The sequence below is a fragment of the Paroedura picta genome, chromosome 14 (genome assembly GCF_049243985.1).
Source record: "Paroedura picta isolate Pp20150507F chromosome 14, Ppicta_v3.0, whole genome shotgun sequence".
Lineage (NCBI taxonomy): Eukaryota > Metazoa > Chordata > Lepidosauria > Squamata > Gekkonidae > Paroedura > Paroedura picta.
In genome coordinates, this window is record NC_135382.1 from 39,173,190 (window position 1) to 39,190,119 (window position 16,930).

Consider the following 16,930-nt stretch of genomic DNA (forward strand, 5'->3'; position numbering starts at 1 on the left):
GCCCGGGGAGGTGATAAACCAGTTCCCAGACGATTCCCCCAAACGGCAGGGAGGTGAGAAAACAGTTCCTGAACGATTCCCTCAAACTACAAGAAAAGGCTTGCTCATCCGACGATGCCTCCAACAAAACGAAACCAAAATCCCTTGTATGCAAAGGTGGCAGAAAAGGGACACAGACAGGACAAACCCCCTTCTCCAACAACAAGATGCTGGCAGGAGGTTGGCCATTTCCTGGCTCTGCATCATGACCCCTCGTGCCCCTTGGAGGAACTCCCACCCAAAGCCTTGGAGGTCTCCCATCCAACTACCGCGCAGGCTCCATGAAGATCCGCAGTGCCTAGGACAGACAGCGGCCCTCCAGTGTCTTAGGGGAGAGTCTGATACGTGACCTACAACCTGATCTTTTTAACTGGACTGAACCTGGGGCCTCCCACGGGCAAAGCAGATTCTCGAGCCCAGAGCCACGAAACCTCATTCAAGCAAGCCGCTGCGAATGGCCGGGGAGCGAGCGGACAGGCCCAGTTGTCGTGCTCATTGTGCCACTCGGCTTTCTGTGTACGCCGCTCCTTCCCAGCTAACTGCCCAGGTGCCGGCCTGAAGCCTCTGCTACGTGGCCCTCGCTGTGTCTGGCAAACAGCCAGGCTAAAGGGCAGGTCTCTCCCGCTGCCCGCTGCTTCCCTTCAGCTACGGCTGCCTGGCCCTGCAAGGCTCCGGCGAGCAGCGGGGAGAGAAAAGTGAGGTCGGCCTCAGCCAATTAGCCTCCCCGACCTACGGCCCCTCCGGGCTGACAGCACACCGCTCCCTGCTCCCCGCTCCCCGCTCCAGCCCCGTCAAACGGGAGCCGGGCCTCGCCTCGCGGTCCGCGCAAGCAAGAGGCCAGCCAGCGAGGAGCATTTGGGGCTTGTCTCCTTCAACAAAGGAGCATGTGGGAAGCACCCCGTGTCAGGAGACAGGCCGGCAAAGGGGACAGGCCAGCGGGGAGCCGAGCTGACGGGGGGGGGCTGGAGAGACCATCAAAGGGGCTGCGGAGTGCGAGGGGAAGGGGCCGGGAGCAGAGCAAGCCCTCTGCGGGGAGGGAAAGGGGGGGGATCAGCCCCTGCCACAAGGAAGCCCCTGGAAATGCCATGCGGCAGGCAGATGACTTGCAAGGCTCTCTAGTTGCCGTGCCAGGATGGGGGTCCCGGCGCCTTGGCAGGCACCAGACAAGGGAGAGACCCGGGTGGCGGCTGGGGCAGGGGGAACAGTGCGGAGAGAAAGAGAGGAACGGTGCCGGACCACTGAGAGCTGAAGTCAAGAGCTGCGTCTCGACGTGCGGCAACAAGCTCCGCCGCGCACTCCACGAAACACCTGCTAAGGTCGCTCCGCCACAGGCAACAACTCCTCGCAGGGAGGGAGGGAGGGAGGGAGGGAGGGAGGGAGGGGGGTTAGGCGGGCGGCAGCCAGAGGCCTCCTCAGCAAGAAGCCGCCTGCCACTTGGCAGGGCTACAGAGCAGCGGCCGCCAGGAGCAGGTGACAGGCAAGCCTGGGTTTACTTTGTGGAGAGGAAGCCGGCAGCCGGGAACAATAGCGGGAAGGGGGGGGGAACAGGGCACGTTAACCCCGTCAGTGCTGCAGGCAGGGGCATGCGGGGGGGGGGAGGAGAGCCGTTCTCTGCAGGATTTTGCTTTGTGACTCTGCCTCCCTAATATTTATTATTTTATTAACTTCCTTTAAATCCCGACTCCCTGCCCCATGGGAGCCCATGGCAGCTCACACCACTCTCCTTGCCTCGGTTCTGTCTTCACAACAACCCTGCAAGGAACGCTTGGTTGAGCACGGGCGACTGACACAAAAGCGGGGATTCGAACCTGGGTCTCCCGGACCCCAGCCCAACACATCAACCCCTCCTGCACTGGGACCAACACACCACAGAGCGGTGCTCTGCGCATTTCACTCTGCGTATTCTGCACAGGCACAGGGTTACATGCCCATTCGCCATCCCCTTTTCATCATGATCAGAGACAGAGGTTGAAACCCCCAAGGAGGTGGGGAAGAGGCAGCCTCCACACAGCCTAGCCAGGGGGTGGCCCCACTTGAGCACCCCCCCCCAATGCCGCTGAACTTTCGGGCATCCCCGAAGCTGACACCACGAACAAGCGGGTGCCCTCAGTCAGGAGCAGCCCCACATCTGCAGAGCCTGACTAGGCAGCGCCTCTTTGCCACCCTGGGAAGGGACAGGAGCCAGCAGGAAGCACCCAGGGATCCCAAGGATGTGGCCTTTGACGAGTAATTCAAAACAGCAGCAAGGACAGGGCCTTTACACGCCTGAGCGGCCGGCCTCTAGGTGCCTGGCTGGAGCCCAGGAAAAATCTCCCCAAAATGCTCACGCTGTCCTTGCACAGAATGAGGCAGCCCCCCACCTCGCCAGTCAAACGCAATGAGGACAAGGGCAGAATTGACCCTCTTAAGGCGTGGGGGCAGAGTGAGACCCCCTCCCCGAGAAACTGCAGAAATGCCCAGAGAACAGCCACAACCCCCCCCCTGCTGAATGCCCCCCCCCAGCCGCTGCCTGAGTGGCGTCTTCTGCAGCCCTCTTCAGGAGAGTCCATTTGCCGAGCGTTTTACAACAGGCTTATTGAACGTTAAATTTTTACTAACTCCATAAAGACTGGAGAACTGGCTTGTAAAAGGCCACCTGGCTGGCAAGAGACGCTGAATGGAACTGAAAGGAGCTCATCTCCTGGCCCTCCCTGCTCCAGCTGGAGTCGACCGGTGGAGAGCCGGGTTCAAATCTCCTGCTTTGCCCTCTCGGTGGCATGCTCTCGGCCTAGCGTCACCTCAGATGACGGCCCATTATTATATGTTGTTGTTATGTGCAAAGTCGTGCCCGACCCATCGCGACCCCCTGGACAACGATACTCCAGGCCTTCCTGTCCTCTACCATTCCCCGGAGTCCATTTAAGTTTGCACCTACTGCTTCAGTGACTCCATCCAGCCACCTCATTCTCTGTCGTCCCCTTCTTCTTTTGCCCTCGATCGCTCCCAGCATCAGGCTCTTCTCCAGGGAGTCCTTCCTTCTCATGAGGTGGCCAAAGTATTCTACGGAGCAGGCAGGGCTCATCTCCTCTAGGACTGACCAGTTTGTTCGCATTGCAGTCCAAGAGTCTTCTCCAGCACCAGAGTTCAAAAGCCTCAATTCTCTGACGCTCGGCCTTCCTTATGGTCCAACTTTCGCAGCCATACATTGCAACTGGGAAGACCATAGCCTTGACTAAACGCACTTTTGTTGGCAGGATGATGTCTCTGCTTTTTAGGATGCTGTCTAGATTTGCCATAGCTTTCCTCTCCTGGAGCAAGCATCTTTTAGGGTTATCAGTATATAGTATTTGTTTATTTATTTATTTATTTATTTATTTATTTATTTATTTATTTATTTATTTATTTATTTATTTATTTATTACCCACCCTCTCTCCGGCAACTTGGAGCAGATTCTAGTCCAGCCTCCTGCCTCCCACGGTGGCCAACCAGCTCCTCTGGAGGGCCAGCTACAGGGCAGTGAGGCCAAGGCTTTCCTGAGAACACACAAAGAGCCCTGCTGGATCAGGCCAGGAGGGATCGATTCAGTCCCACACAGGGGCCAACACAGGCTTAGTTCCCCTGACTGTGGAGGTTCCCTTGAATTCACTACGGCTAGTAGTGACCCCAGCAGACCCTGCCTGAGTCCAAACAGCCTGATGGACAGCTGTGCGTTCGCTGGCAGGGTCTCATGGGAATTGTAGTCCATAGACATCTGGAGGGCCGCAGTTTGACTACCCCTGGACTAAATGACCCTGGAGGTCCCTTCAAACTCTATGATTCGATGGGACTGGATGGCCCGTTGGGGCTTCCTCCAGCTCTGTGTGAGATTCTGACCGGTTTCGGACGCCGTTAGTGGTCTCCCATCGAAGGGCTAACCTGGACCCCGCTGGGCTTCTGAGCTCCAACAAGATGGGGCTAGCATGGGCCAGCTGGGCCTAGGCACGCCAGCTACTCTGCCCTACTTATCTTCCAACTCAGCCTCTTAAGCAGCCGGGAGTGACAGAGAGGAGCCTCCCCCCTTCCCTTCGCCAGAACTGTAGTTTCCCTGGGGCAGGGAGCTTCCTTCTGATTGACACCAGTCCCAGCGGAGAACAGCAGACGGCGGCAGCCTTGCGGAATGGAGCCTGTGTGCGCATCCCCTTCCCCTCCCCTTTCCCCAGAGTAGACCTAGCTCACGCCCCTGGCTGTTTCCACACGGGCCGGCTCTTTGCCCCTCCGCCTCCCCTCTCCTCCTCCTCCTCCTCCTCCTGGGGCTCTGCAAATGGAAACAAGCATCTCTCCTCCACAAACAGGCCCTGAGAAAACACAACCGCTCTGCCTGTAGAGCTGCCACCAACTACTCCCCTTGAATCACCACTTCTAACACAGCAATTAGAGGCGAGCATTAATATTTAAATATCACCAGCTCCAGAGAAAAGAAATAAAAAAAAAAATTTTTTTTTCGTAAGAGAGAGAAAAGAAAAGAAAAAAACACCACCACCGTGCGGGGAGGTCTCTCTGCTGCCTGCACAGACCCAATTAAAGCCGGAGCACCAAAAAGCAATTTCGAAATTGCAGTTTCTGCATAGGACTCGGTGGGGGGCTCCTCTCCCTTCCAGCCAGCCCCCCCCCCCAATAAAACGGGAAGGGGGACGGCATAGCCAGCAACAGGTGCTGGCAAACCAAAGCCTGCACTGGCTGAGGAAGCCTCACTTCTGAGCAGGACTCACAAGGCATGCGAGCCAAGGAAATATCGGGGAGGGGGGATGTTTTTGGGAGTTCACAGATCAAAACGCACCGCCATGTTAGCCTGTCTGCCACAGCAGACCGGAGCAAGAGACCAGTCTCTGTGCCACTCTCAAAGGCTCTCTCCCCACCACAAATTTTGTTCCTTTTTAAGGTGCTCTGGCTCTTTTCTGCTGCTACGGTTTGTATTCTGCTGCTGTTTGACAGTTTCACCGGTGTGCATGCGCATGAGAGAGACAGAGGTGCCATTAAGTCACTTGTGGTGACCCTTTGCACGAATGACCTCCAAAACGTCCTTGAGTTCACAGCCTTGCACAGCTATTGCACAGGGGGGGCCCTCCTGGCTTCCCTCCATCTCCCGTTGGGTCTTCCCCTTTTCCTGCCGCCTTCAACTCCTCCCCCCCCCCCCACCACCACCACCAAGAAACACAAAGGAGATCTCCTTATAACCCTATCCACTTGTGTTTATCAGTGTCCAGGCTCCAAGAAACACAAATGCCTCTCCTTCCTTCCCTCCCAAGTTCCTAGTCCTCATGCATACGTCTCCCAACCAGGATCGCAGCACAGGCGTTCCCACCGCCAGGAGAAAACAACTGTGACTCGTTCGCTGGTGCTTTGTTTGCACTCCAGCCGCTGCAGACGTGACTTTATTTTGGGAGCCAGCGGCCTTGGAAAGTTGATAGCGGGGACTGGGGAGGGAGGGGTTTGCAGGGAGCACAGGAGCTGCGTGGGCGGCCCCCACATGCGAAGAAGACAAATAAAAGGAAGAGATTGTGCCCATACAAGGTCACGGGGCCTGAAAGGAAGATAACAAAACTGGCAGGGGAAAGGGCAGAGAGCAAGTCGGAGAGGGAGGGCGCCAGGGGTTAAGGCTTGAGAAAACGAGCACAGAGTAGAAAGAAACTTGCAGCAAAAGCGGACGCTGGCAGGGGCTCATGGGAATGGTAGTCCATGGACATCTGGAGGGCCGCAGTTTGACTGCCCCTGCCTGAGATCCTGGAAACCAGGAAGCGGAGGGGGCATGAAGCCGAAGCAAGGGCTTCCAGAACTGAATTCCAGAACTGAAGGGGCACAGCCCCGGACCCCAGGCCCCAGGCCGCCGATGCCAGCCAGCCAGCCAGGAGCGAGGGGCTGAGAGAGAGCAGGACCCCTCCAGCCTGCATCGCAGCGCCCGGCAGATTCTCGTGGCGCATCCGCATTTGGAATTCCGCACACAGCTTTGGGAAGGATATTGTGATGCCGGCAGCAGCGCCGAAGAGGCAGGCGGAATGAACAGGGGATTGGATCGCCCGCAAAAAAAGGCTAATGGAGTCTTAGGGCATTCGGTTTGCGGGAAAGACCACGTGGCAAGAGGTTTATGAAAATTATGTGCCCGGAGATTGGGAAAGCCGATCGAGGGAACTTAATTTCCTTCTTGCCCCGGCCCCATCCCATCAGGATGTGGAAGCGAAGCAGGATCAGGCCTGGTTAGTTCTTGGATGGGAGACCCCCCCCCCCCCCAGGAGTCCAGGGCTGCTAGGCCGAGGCAGGCCCGGGCAAAACGCTGCAGACTGAACCTGGGCCCTTCAGCTCTGCACCTGAGCCACGCAGGAGACTGCCCCACCCCAAGGCTCACCAAACGCCCTTGGTGCCTCGTACGGAGCTGGGGGGCCCTTTCCCTGCATGGGCACTGGCTCTCTACACACTCCGACACTGACAGGTCGTTCCTCTCTGCCTGCCTCAACCCACTGTATAGACAGGCAGTCCCGGGAATTGAACCGGCGACCTTGTGCATGCAAAGCTGTTGTTTTGCTACTGAGCCACAACTCCTTCTTGAATAACCAGCTGCACAAAAGGGATTTTGCCACAAGAATGATAAACAGAATGCAGGGACCGTAAAGGACTCCGCACTGGGTGTTCTGTGCTACAGAACGGATTCTGCACAGTGAGGAATCATCCAAACAGCTCTCCGCCTCTGAGCAGGCACGCAGGAGCGCAACGGTGGCGCTGCACCCACCAGAGAGCATCTCTCTGCTCTGGACCCTTCTCCCCGCATCTGTTGAACAGGAAGTGCCTGCCAACCAGCCGTACGGGGAGCCAAGCGGTTTCCCAGAACGAGCCCAGAGACAAAATGCAAGCAGATGTTCGCCCCCCCTGTGGTCCTATGTGGCAGGAGAGGTCTGGGGGAGCAAGACTGAGCCCCCCAGACGTATGCAGCAGGTATTTCCCCACACCCAAGAGGTGCTAAGCCCCCTTGCCCCTGGACACAACAGGGGCAACTCTCCTTATCCCTTTGCATTGGAACTGGTGCCCAAGTCGGTGTGGGGTGTCAAACAGAGGTCTTTCCCATCACCTACGGCCCAGTCTTGTAATGAGAGATGTGGGGGTTTGAACCCAGCACCTCCTGCGTGCCAAGCGGTCACTCTGCCACAGAGCCACAGCCCCACCCCTCCATGGGCATGCCAGATGCCATTGTGAGCATTGCTCTGCCCACTGCTCTGCACAGCCCTGGATGATTCCTCAATCCAACACCCAGAATTCTCTGCTCCATTGCTGAAGCACCACCTACGGACCCCATGTAGCCTCCTTCGCTCCCCTGAGGGGCTCCAACTCCCAGAAGGCACCAGCAACACACAGCCCGTGTGGCACAGTGGTTCAAAGTGCTAGACTAGTATGTGGGAGATCCCGGGTTCAAATTGTGCCATGGTTGCGTGACCTCGGGCCAGCCGCACTCCCTCAGCCTGCCGGGAGCAGAAAATGGAGGTGAGGAGAACTGGGGAAGCTGCTTTGGGCTGGGGTGCAGATGAAATCTATCTAAATAAAATAAGTAACCGAAACAGGCAAAGCTGGACGCCGGCCGGGTCACAGGGCTCCCTCCCCATCCCTTCCTTGCAATGTTCGTGCATTGCATCCACGCCACTTTCCAAAGCGCGCACAGGCGCGCAGCCTTCCTTCCTGACCTGCCTCCGACCTGGGAGAGTCCCGCGCTGCGCAGCACCTCCCCTCCCCTCCCCTCCCCGTGGCAGCCGAGGCTAAGAGGCTGTGTCGAAGCAGTAAAGAGGATTTACTGTTAAACGCGCCGGGCTTTAGAGCCGGCAACTTTCCCTCCCTCTTGACTTAAATGGATTTCAGACTTCAAAACGGATCCGGGGAGGAAGAAGCTGCCAAGCGCCAGGAGTGTGGCTTGCAGAGCGGAGGGGGTGGGGGGCAGGCAGCCAAAGAGGGCCCCCGTGGCATGGCCGGGGGAGGGGGGGTTCTGGGTAACAGGAAGAGCATCATGTGCGGAAGGTCCCGGGATGTCTCTCCAAGCAGGAGGATAGGCAGGTGGAGGCGGCCAGGGGAGGAGGAGAGGGTGCCCACGCCCAGTTCTCCCCTGGGGAGGCCGGGGAAGAAAGAGCCAGCCCTCCTTATCGGCCAAAGGGCAATCAAGGGAGCATGGATCCTTCGTTCCTGTAACTCATGCATGCACTGAAGCAGCTCACATCTTTCCCCTCACCTCCATTTTATCCTTACAACAACCCTGAGAGGCAGCTTGAGCTGAGGGCGCATGACTGGCCCAGGGTCACCCAGTATTTTGGGCTAATCTGGAAGAAGTCCCTGACAGTCAGAGCGGTTCCTCAGTGGACCAGGCCTCCTCGGGAGGTGGGGGGTCCTTCTCCTTTGGAAGTTTTTAAGCAGAGGCTAGAGAGTCATCTGACAGATGAAGTTGGGCAGAACAGATTGTGCCCTTCTTTGGCTCTTGTGGCCCTTTCTTGAATGCCCAGGGAAATGCCCATCGCCACTTTGGGATCGGGAAGTGAATTTCTTCCGGGCCAGGGATTCTGGGGTTTTTTTTGGGGGGGGGAGCATAATCTGGGCATGGAATTGGGGTCACTGCGGGTGGGTTTTGACTTTTCTGTATTCTGCAGGGGGTTGACTAGATGACTCTGGAGGTCCCTTCCAACTCTATGATTCTAAGCATGGGGGGGAGGGGGGGCTTGTTCCAGAGAAGCAGCTGCGTTCCTTCGGCCAGCCTAGACAAACAGGTGTTTTTCCACACCCGGAAGACCAACGTGGTGGAGCTTGCCCGGACTGCAGCCCATGAGCAGATGGCATTTCTGCATGCACATCCATGCGGTTATGAAGGGTCAAAAGGTGGGGAGATACAAGCACAGCGGAATGGTGGAAAAAGCAATCCTTGCCAAGGAAAGTATGGCCCAAGCGCGGCTTAGAGACCAACCATATTTCTGAGGCATAAGCTTTTGAGAATCCACGCTTGCTTCTGATTAAGGCAGCCAACGGAAGCCAGCTCTCCGACTGCAGACGGACACAGCTGCCCTCTGAAACAATCTCCGAGACGCGTCCAAAGACCATTCCGCACCAGGCTGCTCGGAACGATCTCCCTCAGCCACGAAAAGATCCTGCACAGACCTCCTCAGCCAACTCCAGACACAGCCAACGTTTCTCCCACACCAGCATGCACACACAAAGGCACACACAGACACAACACAAGAAGAAAGGACTGGATGAACACAGAGAGCAGCGGTTCACCTGTGACTCTGCATTCTTGGTGGCTGGAGGTCTCCGTGGAGTTCTGCCCCTCACTGGTGGACCTCCTGATGCCACCTGGGCTATGACCACGGAGTGACACAGAGTGTTGGACCAGATGGACCACTGGCCTGAACCAACCTGGCTTCTCTGAGGTTCTTATGTCTGGGGCAGGAAGGTTCTGCTTTCCTGGGACTTGGAGGGCAAGAGTAAAGGGAGGACCTCCTGAGGGCCCCTGGGTTTTAGCCACTGCGAGACACAGAGCGCTGGACGGTGGGCCCTTGGCCTGATCCGACACGGAAATCCGAGCGCTCACTCCCCACTCTGTGGCACGCACACACGTCCCATCATACGAGCAGCCAGGTAAGCATCCACAGCTCCTCCAGAATTCATGAGCGCGCACAGAAAAGAGTGCTCTAGGGAAACAACGAGTGAGGAATCACACAAGTGAAAAGCAAACGGCGCTTGTAAAGGACAGAAGCAGAGAGCTAGAAGGGGCCCCAAGGGCCATCTAGCCCAACCCCTTGCACAGTGCAAAAGACAGCTGCACATCCCAACTAGAGAGGGGTCACTCTGCAGGTAGTGCCAAAGGAAGCTTGGGGGGGGAGGGGATTCAGTGGATGGATTCTGCTCTCGCGTACAGACTGATCCCGGGGATGAGGAAGAAAGCCTCGCAGTCTGGATTTCCTTTGGTACCGATGGTTTCCCTCACGGTCCAACAGCTCTCTGCCAGATTCACGCTGGCCTCAACTGTGTGTGCTGATGAGAGTGGGGAGAGTTTGGCCGGCAGCTAGGGACCCCTTGCAATCTGGGGTCAGATTAGTTGGCCTCAAGGGACCCCTACTTTGACAGGCCTGCATGCCTGAGCCCATCCCAAAGGCACAGCATTGCAGCCTCATCTCTGGGCCTCTTCCAGGATCTCAAAGAATCTCCCTCCCCTCCTCCCCCCTCCCCAGGTCCCTGGGCTTGAGGGCTCCCATTCACACCTCCTCAGTAGGGGCTGCCTGAGGGTCAAGGAGGAGGGGGTGGGAAAGCAATCTTCTGGCCCATTGAGAGATTAAGGCCAGGCATGGAGCCCTCCCTTCCTCCCTCCCTCCTCTCTTTCTGGGCTGCCGTCCAGCTCAAAGCCAAAAAACATGGGAGAGCAGGGCAGATGGGGCGTTTAGGGAGGTCTGCCTCCCACAGCTCTGGGGAGAGAGCGGCTCCTGGAAAGGGGGGAGCGACGGATCCTGTGTCTGCCCAGAACAGGACGGATTCCGGAGCTGCCCTGCCAAAAACGGACAGGGGGCCAGCCAGATGGACGCTCACAGCCCAGAGGTCAACCCCGCAGATCCCAGCCGCTCCCTGGCCGCAGGGAGGGGGTGGTGATGGCAGAAGGGCACCGGGCAGGCCAAGGCTGCCTGCTTAGCCTGGGCACACTGCCACCCCGGGCACCTCCAAGGGCTTCAGGGGGCCTTGTTGCCAGCCTGGAGAGGGGGCAAGGCCTCACAGGCACAGGGGGGGAGAGAGAACTTCAGTTTTATCTGGAAGATGGCCGCTTTACAAACAGACTTCTTCACTCCACTCTCTGAGCACCGCTGGCCCTGCAGCATGGGCCGGCAGCATCAAGCCGTCCTGGCACCATGTTCTGAGCCGCTGATCGTCCTCCTGGGACAGCTCCGTGCCCTCCGTGAGCCAGAGCTCCTCGCCACGTCTGGAGAAGTCAAAGTTCAGGACATAACCCACCACAAGTGTTCCTGGGCAAGGGTCCCCAAAAGCAGCCGGTGTGAGCTAGGGGGTGCGGCAGCCAACGTGATCCACGTCCGAGCTGGCTCAAGCGTGGACTTACTCAGTAGCCACAAGCAACTCCCGCCCTCAAAGAAAGCCAACCAGATGCAGGAGTGCCAGAGCAGGATCCGAAAGAGAACCTAGAATCATAGAGTTGGAAGGGCTCTCCAAGGTCATCTAGTCCAGCCCCCTTCAAAACGCAGGAGCTGGGTTCGACTCCTCCACTCTGCCACGGAATCTCTCTAAGAGACCCTGAGCCAGCCGCACACGCTCAGCCTGGCCTACCAAACAGGGTTGTTGTGGGGAGAAAAGAGTGGAGGGGCAATTTTGTCAGCCGCTCTGTCTCCCCACTGGGTGGAAAAAAGCAGTGCAGATGCAGCAATCGAATAAACAGCCCTGCCTCCCATCTGCAAAGCAGGCTTAACCTTGGGCCAGTTCCCAGGGGCAAGGAACGGGTCGCTAAGGCCTGTTCAAGGTCCGGCTACGTGAAATGGTCACATCTCCTCTTCCCCTGCCTGCCAAACTCCAGCAGTGGGTCCCCAATTCCCCTCTCTGGCCCCAGAAGGAGAGTCCCCGGACAGCTGTACTTGGCAAGCAAGAGTGCTTCTCCACCCTGGCCCTCACCCCATAACCCCCACGAGGGCCCCGGTATGTCAGGAAGAGATCGGAAGGCCTCCTGGGAGCGGAGGGTCACCCTCCGGCCTCCACCTACACCAGAGACAGAGGGTCCTGGCTGCCGGCCAAATCCACCGCCACCGTCTCTGCTGAAGCTGCCTGCCTGGGAGCCAGCGCGCGCGCGCACTAGCAGCCAAGGGAGGCGTAACCGCACACCATGCACACACAGTCACACTAAACGAAAGCCCACATGCACTGACAATCCGACAACTGCATATCCCTTTGCAGACACAAATCCCACACAGAATGGTACTTAACTGGGTCTCTGTGGCTGCGCTCAAGGACACCTGGCCAGGCTAACCACCAATGTGAGGCTTGCTGGTTGTCCATCCCCCCCCCACACACACACACACGGGGGGGGGGGGGAGTCACTAGATCCAGGTTGGGAAAGTCCTGGAGAAGACAGGGATCCCACAGAATTACCCTCCAAAGCGTCCACTTTTTCCCAGGGGAACTGAGCCCTGTCCTCTGGAGAGGGAGGAGCTGCCATGGGGGGGGGGTCCCCCCAGCATCCCTCCCAGGAGCAGATGCAGGGGGGGGGGCCTTGAAGATGGCAGTCGGAATGCTCCTCAGGGTCGGTTTCCAGGGCCGGACCATTAATCACAGACAAAGTGGCTCCTGCAGGGTCAGCAGCGCAGAGCGGGCCCTGGCCGGGACAGCAGGACCAAGCTGTTCCAGACAAAGGAGTGTGAGAGGAGGCCAGATTCACCGGCACCAAACTGCCAGGCGCAGGCAGCTTGTAGAGGGCTCTGGGCCAACTGGCAGGCTGGGCCAGGAGCCAGTCAAGGCCTGAGAAATCCCCGAAGGAGCAAGGGAAATGCAGGAAGGCTGCTTGGCTTCTTCAGACGTCTCAGGGCCGAAGGACAGAAGGCCGGGACCTTTCAGCGTGGCAAATGGGGCAGCTGTTCATTGGGCAGCATCCCAGTTCAGGGGGATCCCGGACTTATCTCCCATCCTTCCCCCACCCCCCCAACTCCTTTTCTGCAGGAATTGCAGGGGAGCAACACAGCACTCTCCTCCCTGTTTTATTCTCGTGATGATAACCCTGCAATGCGGGCTCAGCTAAGAGACCACAACTGGGCCCAAGCTCACCCAAAAGGCTCCCACGGCAGAACAAAAGTGCTCAATTCGAATCCCACGGCAACGTAGAAACCAATGAGATTGCTGGTTTTGTGTGTTCCAAACAGAGGCAACACTTCTCTCTGCCTACATCCCCCAAAAGTATCACCTTGCGAAGCAGACATAACTCAATTCAGAGCACATAGCACGAAGGAGAAAATACCAGCTCCAGTGCGTGGGGAAGGATGCAGGCTTCAGCGTTTCACAGAATTCCTCTCCAGGTGGAATGGGAGCCAACTAGGTCAGCAGCGATTGCAAACATGGGTCTAGCTTGCACCCAGCTGCTTGTGAAACCGACCCCCTCCCCCTCCCCGCTCACATTTGCTCAATCCCGCAGCACCTTTCACTGGACTTGCGCTCCTCTAGACCAGGCAGGCAGGCAGGCAGGATCTCGCCCTGGGGGTGGGGAACTCAAACAGGCCTTGAGGTAAAGCCTCCAACGGCCTGGAGCCCTGTCTCAACAAAGGAAGCGATCCGTTTTGTAACCCTTCTTGTGTCACCTCCAGGGGCTCTGGGATCAAGGGAGGCACGGCCGGATTGCACCAGAAAGGAAGGGCTGGAGGGAGTTTACTCGTTCCTCCACAACGCCTTGGAGACGGCAATCCTCGCCTGAGAGGCACATTGCAGCAAGAAATCCAATCCCTCCTCCCCATTAAAAAGCAGCGTGCGCAGGAAGAGACAGGCCGGACACGCAACCGGTGGCAGGGTTGGGACCCTGCCTCTGGCCCTGGAGAAGTGTCCCTCCGGCTGCACCCATTCCGGGAGCCAAGGGAGCCTAAGCAGTTCGAATCTGTGGCAGGGAGGGGGCCGCATCCTTCTCCACTGCTCAGCACCAGACGGCGTCTCCCCAACTGGCTAGCCACGAGGACAATGGCATTCCGAGTCCCACCGCCGTGGCTTAGGACCCTGCCTCAGAACACCGGGTCCCAGCACTAACCACTAGGCAGAGCTCCTCCCCACCCACCCTCCGACTCACGAGGGTTATAAAACGGCAGCCCACGCCCAAAAGGAGCAGATTAATCCCCGGCCCTTCTAATTAGCTGGCAGGCAAGCCCGTGAAAACAGAGGCAGCCAGCATTTCAAAGGGAGAGCCAGCCCCTCACGCCTGCCCAAGGATGCTTCCCAGGGAGCTCCAAGGCTCATCCTCCCCCCTGAGGCCTTGTCCTTCCACTGCAGAGGCCATTTCACAATCCCAGACGCACCCACCCACCCACCCCAGAAGTAAGCTCCATTATCCTCCACTGGGCACCCTTGCTGGAAAGCAAGCTCAGGGTCTGAGGCCTCGTTCCGCGCACCGTGTACAGCATGGGTAGTCAACCTGTGGTCCTCCAGATGTCCATGGACTACAATTCCCGTGAGCCCCTGCCAGCGAATGCTGGCAGGGGCTCATGGGAACTGTAGTCCGTGGACATCTGGAGGACCACAGGTTGACTACCCCTGCTGTACAGAAACGCCTGCCTGCCCACATCCCTTTGGCCTCAATGTGAAGGGCCCTTTTGACTCTGCTCAGGGGAACAGGCAGACGCTAGAAGTCTGCTTAGCTGCTCTTTACGGGGAAGTCGAACGCCTGGGCACTTTCACATTCCGCTGGGAGGGACTCTCCAAACGCCCGAAGAGGAATTCGTGCTCGTCCCTCTGCCCCAAGATGGCCTTTCCCCTTTTTGACACCTGCAGCTGTTCTCAGCTGCACGCCGCCACAGCCATGAGGATCACGTTCCCGTTCTGTTGACAGCAGGCCGGAGCGATCGGGCAGTGGCCCTCCAAGCCCAGCAGTGGCCCATCATCAAAGAGGCAATAAACCTTTCGCTTGCTGGGTCACCAGTTCCTGGCCCACTTTACAAATGGACAGTCACGGTCATCTTTAAAGGGGGACTGGACGCCTATCAATGGCTACTGGCCAAGCTGACCAAAGGGGACTCCATGTTCAGAGGCAGTCAATCCCTGAATCCCAGTGCCAAGAGGCTGGACTCGATGGACCCTTCGTGGCCTGCTCCAGCAGGGCTCTCCTGCCTGCCAAACTCCTCATCCAGAACTCTTTGGGGGGCTGCCCCACACTGTCAACGGGGCTGCAAGTCAGGAGGATGCTAGGACTCTTGACCTTTGAGAAGCCCTCTGTACGCCTGAGCCCACCACTAAAGCACTCTGCGAGACGGCGTTGCCAACTCCCGGCTGGAGACTGGGTTCTCCTAGCACTGCAGTTCATCTCCAGACTCCCCTGGAAGAGATGGCAGCTTTGGAGGGGGGGGGGGGACGGGATGCCCCGCTGAGGTTCCGCCCCTCCCTCCCAGTCTCCAGCCGTCCCCCCGCCTGCAGTTGGCAGCCGCAGAAACAGACGTCGCGGTCGTTCCCCCAAGCGCGGGAAGCCGCGGGCGACTCCGACAAGGGCTGCAGGCAAAGCATCGCGCGCACCCCCGGCGGGGCAGTCCCGCACCCGGCGCGCTCCCGCCCCTCCCGGGCGGGGGACACTAGAACCCAGCCCCCCCTACCGCGGCACACACACCCCCCAGCCAGCCCCCCCCCGCTCTCCTCCCGCACGACCCGCCGCGCCCCTGGCCATGTGCAGAGAGCCCCGCCGCGCCCCTCTCTCGCCCGCCCGCTCACTCACCGGGCCCCGCGCGGGCGCTCCAGCGGGCGCTCCTCTCGGCCATGGCGCCGCCGCCCCCGGCCAACTTCGCGCCCCGGCCGGCCCGGCCCAACTTTGCGCGCGGCGACGAGGAAGGAGCCCCTCGGGCGGCCTGGCGCTCCTGCTCCCTCGCCTCCTCGCTGGCTGGCTGGCTGGCCCGGCGGCGCTGGCTCGCCACTTCCTGCTCCGGCTCTGCCCCGCCGGCGCCGCTTCCCCGCCCAGCCCGGACCGCCCCGGACCGCCCCCCGCCAGCCGCTCCGGACAGCCGAGCACGTGCTCGACCCTCCCTCCACCCCGGAAACGGGCTCGCGGGCGGGGCAGAAGCCAGGCGGCTCCGGGTGGGGAGAAGAGAAGCACCCGGGGAAGGCGCCCCTCAACGGCCCCGGGCGCGGCCGCGTCCCCCCAACACCCGCCCCCGCCCCAGCGCTCGCATGCAGGAGAGAAGCGCCAGAGTGCGCAGCTCCCTTGGCCGGCACAGCTGGAGAGAGCGCCTCGGAAGAAGCCCGCCCGACCCCCGGCCGGCCCCGCCTGGGCTGCTCTTGAAGGGGCTCCTGGCCCCGGTGTGCGGGGAGGGCCACCCCCTCGGCCACCCTCTCCGGCTGCAGAGCCCCAGACTGGCAGCGCCCATGGCAGGGCAGGCGCTCCTGTGGGTCCGGGCTCAGTCCCTCCCTCCCTCGGTCCTTGGACCTTGCCCAGTGGGCAGGTGGGCTCCCCCCCCCCAGCAACTTCAGGCCAGCAACTTCTGAACGGGACTCAACTGCTCAGACTGGAAGAGGCTTTCTGGCAGGGCAGGCCTGAATCCAACTGGTGAAGCACGCACTGCCTAGTGCCTCAAAAGGGCCGTGTGGGACTTTGGTCTGGCTTCGTTATCTTGTGCAGTTTTGGGCACCCCTTGGGTGAGAGAGGAAAGAGAAGCCCCCTGATTCCGGGCCCAAGGAAACATGGAATGGGCTCTGTTGAGATTGGGGGCTGGGGGGTGGGCTGGCAAGGCTCTCCCGGTGATTTAATCCGGGGCCTGATTTGCCATCTGCTGGAGGGACGGGAAATGGCAATGCCCAGGATCCACTGGCTCCCCACCCAAAGGATCCTCCTGCACGGCCCAGCTATGTCAGGGACTAGCACAGGGTCCTTTCCGGATCCCCTGCTGCACGTTCTGGAGACACCCCAGGAAATGACGCCTGGGACAGGGAGAGTGGACACAGAGAGATGTTTCTCCCTTTCTCAAAATACTGAAACTCGAGGGCCTCCAGTCCAGCTGACGGGTTCAGGACGGACAAGAGGAAGCCCAGCTTTCTGCAGAAAGTGAGTCACAAGTGGTCTTTGCTCCCAGGGGACGTTGTGATGGCTGCAGGAACAAGCAGCTGGAAAAGGGGCAAGATAGTCACGGAGGTGGAGCCCGTCAATGGCTCCTAGATGTGGGGACTGCGGGGAACCAACCCCACATTCAGAGGCACCAA

General features: G+C 59.2%; 1 protein-coding gene across 5 annotated transcripts in view; it reads right to left on the bottom strand.

Annotated features, from left to right (window-relative positions):
- The window catches only part of GSE1 (Gse1 coiled-coil protein), a 262,796-nt gene that overhangs the window by 172,048 nt on the left and 73,818 nt on the right, over positions 1-16,930 (bottom strand). The window contains exon 1 of one of the 5 annotated variants that reach the window (XM_077309983.1): positions 15,456-15,628. The exons of 3 other annotated variants lie outside the window; for them this stretch is intronic. In XM_077309983.1, the coding sequence (XP_077166098.1) occupies positions 15,456-15,498 (43 nt within the window). In that variant the 5' untranslated portion in view covers positions 15,499-15,628. Of the gene's footprint in view, positions 1-15,455; positions 15,629-16,930 lie in introns of those variants that run through there. One more of the 5 variants, XM_077309975.1, reaches the window with a different exon arrangement.